The sequence below is a fragment of the Cydia pomonella genome, chromosome 21, assembly GCF_033807575.1.
Source record: "Cydia pomonella isolate Wapato2018A chromosome 21, ilCydPomo1, whole genome shotgun sequence".
Classification (NCBI taxonomy): Eukaryota; Metazoa; Arthropoda; class Insecta; order Lepidoptera; family Tortricidae; genus Cydia; species Cydia pomonella.
Genome location: NC_084723.1, coordinates 8,369,528 through 8,375,189, shown reverse-complemented (window position 1 = coordinate 8,375,189; position 5,662 = coordinate 8,369,528). Strand labels below are relative to the sequence as shown.

Below are 5,662 nucleotides of genomic sequence, written 5' to 3'. Positions count from 1 at the left end.
GACCTGAAACTTATTTATGATGTTAAGAGTAGCGTAGACTGTGCCTCCTTACAAGACGATATTGCTTCGGTGGTCAACTGGAGTATTGCAAACAAGCTTCTTTTTAACACAGCGAAGTGTTGTGTATGTACATATAGTCGTTCCTCTACCCCTCTTCTTGCTCAGTACACACTGGGGACCGAAACTATTGATAGAGTTTTCTCTGTCAAAGATCTTGGAGTGGTTTTTGATGAGCGCCTCACTTTTCATGAGCATATGCAGACACTCGCCAAAGATTGTTTTCGAAAACTAGGGTTCGTGATCCGCAATGTCAAGGATTTTCGTGACACTGGGGCTATTGCGATGGTTTTCAACGCCTTAGTGAGGAGCAAGCTTGAGGCCTCATCTATTATATGGAATCCGTACGAGTCTTCATACGCCTTACTTCTGGAGAGAATCCAAAAGGCCTTTTTGAGATTTCTGTACAAAAAAAGGTATGGGTACTTCCCATTCTTGTACCCAACAAAATTCTTATTAGGCTGCCTTGGATATAATTCTCTAGAGGTGAGGCGCAACAACATCTTGCTGACTACAGCTTGTCGCATATTGCGCGGTGACTCGGACTGCCCGGAACTGGTAGATCGAGTCTTGAGGTTGTACGTCCCGGATATTCCTCGAGTCTTCTTGAGGCCGCGAACGCGTCCACTGTTGGCCGTACCGGCGGCGCGCACAGTATCGCGCAGGAACTCGCCACTCCTCCGCGCGTTATCGCTGCTCAATGCACTCTTGACATCAGCACCAGAGTGTGACTTGTTTGCGGGGAGATGGGCGAATGTGTGCCAGGCGTGTCTGAGGTTCTGTGAGATGATGGATAATAGGCTTTCCAGCACTTGCATGTGATTATTAATGAATATCTGTTTTTTATTTTATATATGTTTTGTATTTGTATAGTCTAATTATTCGGTGTATTGGCATATGCTGTAATGCCGTGTAAATATTTGAAAAATAAATAATAAATAATAAATAATATATATATATACATATATGTAAATGCCTGTGTTCTCATCGGGGCCGAAATTACGAAAGCTAGAAAGTTGAAATTTGCACATCGGGTTACATTTATATTGTCTACAAAAAATCCGAAGCAAATGAGTGAACAAGCCATGGTATGCGGTAAGGTTGCCAGAGCTCAACGAGGGTGCGGAGTGTTAGGGTCGGCAACGCGCATGTAACTCCTCTGGAGTTGCAGGCGTACTTAGGCTACGGAGACTGCTTACCATCAGGCAGGCCGTATGCTTGTTTGCCACTGACGTAGTATAAAAAAAGAAGCGATTTAGAAAAATTCAATCCTTAAAGGAGTTAAAGGTTTGGGTAATAGGGGATGGAAGTTTGTATGTGGTACAAGTTTTATTTCAAGTCCTAGCTCTAACTTGAAACTTCGTAAAAGGTATTTTATTGAAACATATGAATAGTGATTACAGCGTTTTTGAAAATTTATCCCCTAAGGTGGGATAAAAGGAGTTGAAAGTTTGTATCGGGATCGATTTTTTTTGAGTGGGGGACTTGAAACTTTATATAAAGGTATGTTACTAGAATACAAAAAAAGTAACACCAGCATTTTAAAATTGCATCCTCTAGGAGGTAAAAAGTTTGTATCGGATACAAGTACTTTGAAACTTCTTAAAAAGACGTAATATTAGTGGTGGTTGTAGTAAGGTTCACTTTGGTAAGTTGTGGTTTTTGCATTTAACTAAATCAGAAAGACGTGTGATCTTGTACGAGTTTATTAAGCGACTGGTAGGACATATAAAATAGAAAGAGAAGGCGGGAATATACTTAAACAGGCATGCATAAGGTTCAAATTTAACACAACATACCGCCCACCAAAAGGACACTTACGTCCTTTTCATAACCTTACAATAGTACAATTTAAATTGAATCAAATTGACATTACAAAGTTTCAGTGTCAACGGGCAACGCACATAGTTTAGTTACAGACCGTTTCACTATAGCACTACCAGATTTTACACTATACACTCTAGTAAAACCGTCTTCAGCAGGGAGTTTGTCCATAATGCGGCCCAGTGACCATTTGCCTGGAAGTAAGTTATCAGTTTTAATAAGCACTATATCTCCTATTTTAAACTCCTTCTCTTTTTTAAGCCATTTAGGTCTTTGTTGCAGTCTGGATAGGTACTCATCTTGCCATTGACGCCAAAAATCTGCCAGCAGTTTCTGAGTAAGTTGCCAGCGTGACAAGGTATGTATTTTGCATTCTTTATAATCTGCTGCTGGAACAACTATAGGGGCTTCACCTATTAAGAAATGTCCTGGGGTGAGTATTTCAGCGTTTTCAGGGTCTGAGTTATCGAGAGGACACAGGGGCCGAGAATTCAAACAGGCCTCGATCTCGTAAAGTACGGTCGTCATCTCTTCGAACGTCAGGTTTGTTGTCAGAACTCTCTTTAGATGGTGTTTTATGGACTTGACGCCAGCTTCCCAAAGACCACCGAAGTTAGGGCTATAAGCTGGAATGAAGTGCCATTGTGTGCCTTCGATTGCAAGTGTCTCTGCTATTGGTCCGGTAAATTTCAATTTAGCTTCATTCCAGGCTTCTACAGTTCTTTGTTAGCACCTACAAAGTTTCTACCCTGGTCGCTCCACATGTGAGTACATTTTCCTCTTCTAGCGACGAAGCGTTTGAATGCTGCTATGAACGCTTCTGAAGTAAGGTCTCCAACTAGTTCAATGTGAATTGCTTTGACGGCCATACAAATAAAAATAGCAATGTATGCTTTCACAGTTTTTCCTCCTCTGCCTTTAGACGTCAATATCTGGTATGGCCCTGCAAAGTCTACTCCACTGTGTAGAAATGACCTCGAAGGAGTGACTCTCGTCTCCGGTAAATCTCCCATGATTTGAGGTTTCGACGTAGCATTTTGTTTTGCACAAGTAAGGCATTTCTGTATGTGTCTCTTGACTAAGGACTTTGCTCGTAATATCCAGTATTTAGAACGTAAGTAGCATAGCATTTCAGCCATAGTGCCATGAAGCGTTCTCGTATGTGCGTCAGCAATTATTAGTGGTACTAACGAGTTCTTGTTTCCCAGAATGATTGGATGCTTTCTGTTCTCATCTATATTTGCATATCTGAGGCGACCGCCCACCCTGAGGAATTTGTTTTCATCTACGTATGGGGCGAGGGATCGTAAGCAGCTCTTTCTTTTGACTTGTTTATTTGATATCAACCGTTCTATTTCTTCTTGATATTCTTCTTGCTGTGCCATTTTTATGCAAATATTCATGGCGTTTTGTAATTCCATTGTAGTTATATCTTTGTCAATGCCATCTGGATTTTTCTTGTAGTTTAGGAATCTTCGGCAATAGACAATACTTTTAAGTAGTTCAGTTAATTTATCAAAATCTCCAAATTGTGTAGTCAATGTCTTTTCTTGTTTTTCCAGGTCCTCAATATTCAGGTAAGTTTGAATTTTTTGTACTTTTATTTCTTCATCTGTTGTAAAATCCTCTTGTTTACTAATATTTATTTCTTTTTCAGATAACCAGCTCGGGCCGTGCCACCACAGATCATAGTTCTTAAGTGTGGACAGTTTCATTCCTCTTGAAGCGATATCTGCAGGGTTATCTTTAGATTGCACATGATACCAGTGTTTGTTGTTTAAGTTCTCAACAATTTCTACGACGCGGTTGGCTACAAACGGTTTCCATCTATTGGGTTCTCCACAAAGCCAAGCGATCACTATCGAAGAGTCGGTCCATGCGAACATGCTTGTAGTTGGTACTTCTTCTAGATGTCCCTCATCCAGGTAATCATTAATACCCTTTATGTATTCTGTTTTCAGGTTCGGCGAACGCTTAAACTTTCTTTCCAATTGCATGAATCTCCTTTTAGCTATCTCTTTTGTATTTCCATCAAGTACTCTTGGATTCTCAGTCTTAAATGGAAGCTTCATAATGTATCTTCCTTCTTGGTTTCGAGTGACTGTTATTTCATAGATTTCTTCACATTGTTCTTCCTTGGTGTATTTTCTCTTAGTGTCTGTTTCTATTTCCCATAGAGATTTCAGTGTGTCTTCTATATCGACCTGATGGTGCATGACGATGTAAGAATCTTCTTGTGATGTGCTATCACTCTCTCCAAAAAGAATCCAGCCCAGGTCAGTTCTTTGTGCGCATGGTGTACCTGGTGGACCTTTGACTAGTTCTGCTTGCAGTATTCTAGCATATACTCGGACCCCTAGCAAGAGATCTATGGGTCCCGAGTTGTTGTAATTAGGATCTGCTAGCTGTAATCCTTGTAAATGAGGCCATGGTTGTTGAACAATATGCTTCTTGGGTAACTTCTTGGTCAGCTGTTTCGACATTACATAAGCTTTGACCGGTAGGACAAATGTTTTATCCCACTGTGATTTTATTTGTAGCTCACAGACGTGGTTGATTTCTGTTCTCATAGGACCCAAGCCCGTGATGCTACCCCTTACATGTTGTCGGTCAAGCTTGAGCAGTTGAGCCGCTTTCTCGCTTATAAATGATTCTTCGGAACCTTGGTCTATTAGCGCGCGCAGTGGAATGATGTGACCTTGGTTGCTTCTTGCTTCCACCACAGCAGTCGCTAGTAGTGCTGATTTCTGTCTAGTAGTGAGATGTAACGCGATCACTGTGTTTGCTTGTACTTCTTCTATGTCTTCTACAACATGTAATGATGAAGCCAGTGGTTGTGAGGGACTCGTAGGGGCCACAGGCTCAGTCTGCTTTAGTTGATGTAGAAGGGAGTGATGACGTCGGTGACATATTCTACAGGACACAGGTACTCGACATTTTGATGCTGAATGCCCTGGTACTAGACAGTTGTAACATAAGTTGTTATTCTTGACATATTCGCTTCTCTCCGTAGGTTCCATCTTGGTAAACTCCTTGCAGTGACATAATGTATGACTTTCTTTACACATTACACAACTCCTGTTCTCGAAGGTAGGTGTGGCAACATGGCATGTACTTCGTTCCTTGTTTGACTTCACTTCCCTTGTATTATTAGAAAGAAGTTCCAGCGTACGAAACTTGGCCTCTAGAAACTCCTTAAAATCGCTCCACTTCGGTAAGGGTTCAGAGTCACTCTTATAAGCATGTTCTTCCCAGTCTTTATGCGTCTCTGGGTCCAATTTCTGAACAAGCAAAAATAACACTAGTGGATCCCAAGAGTCAACAGAAACATTCAGGTTCTGAATATTGTGTAAACACTCTGACGTTGTATCTAAGAGTACTTTCAATTGAACAGCTGATTGTGTGGTCATTTTACGCTGATTAACCAATTTCTTTAAATTATTGTTCAAAATTAAGCGTTTGTTGCCATACCTTGTTTTCAGGATCAGCCATGCTTGTGAATAATTATCAGACGTAATTTGAATGTGCCTCAGTAACGACGACGCTTCGGCAGTAACACTTGTCTTCAAATAATGTAGCCTTTGTACGTCACTTAACATCTTGTTATTATGCACGAGTGACATAAATAAATCCTTGAACGCGGGCCACTCTTCATAACTTCCACTAAAAGTAGGTAACTCGATCCGCGGCAAACGTACAAAGTTGTTTTGTGTTCCTGCTATAGCATAGCTTGCATTCGTAATCGAAGTTTCCATTAAAGTATCTTGCACTAAACTTGAAA

General features: G+C 40.8%; 1 protein-coding gene across 1 annotated transcript; it reads right to left on the bottom strand.

Annotated features, from left to right (window-relative positions):
• Positions 1 to 2,594: 2,594 nt before the first annotated feature.
• On the bottom strand, positions 2,595 to 4,901 carry LOC133529893 (uncharacterized). The gene has a single exon (XM_061867695.1). It carries the CDS (start codon positions 4,899 to 4,901, stop codon positions 2,595 to 2,597), a length of 2,307 nt encoding a protein of 768 aa, XP_061723679.1.
• Positions 4,902 to 5,662: the final 761 nt, after the last annotated feature.

Excerpts from the sequence above, each read along its gene's own strand:
- LOC133529893 (XM_061867695.1), bottom strand. The coding sequence starts at position 4,901 with ATGGAACCTACGGAGAGAAGCGAATATGTCAAGAATAACAACTTATGT.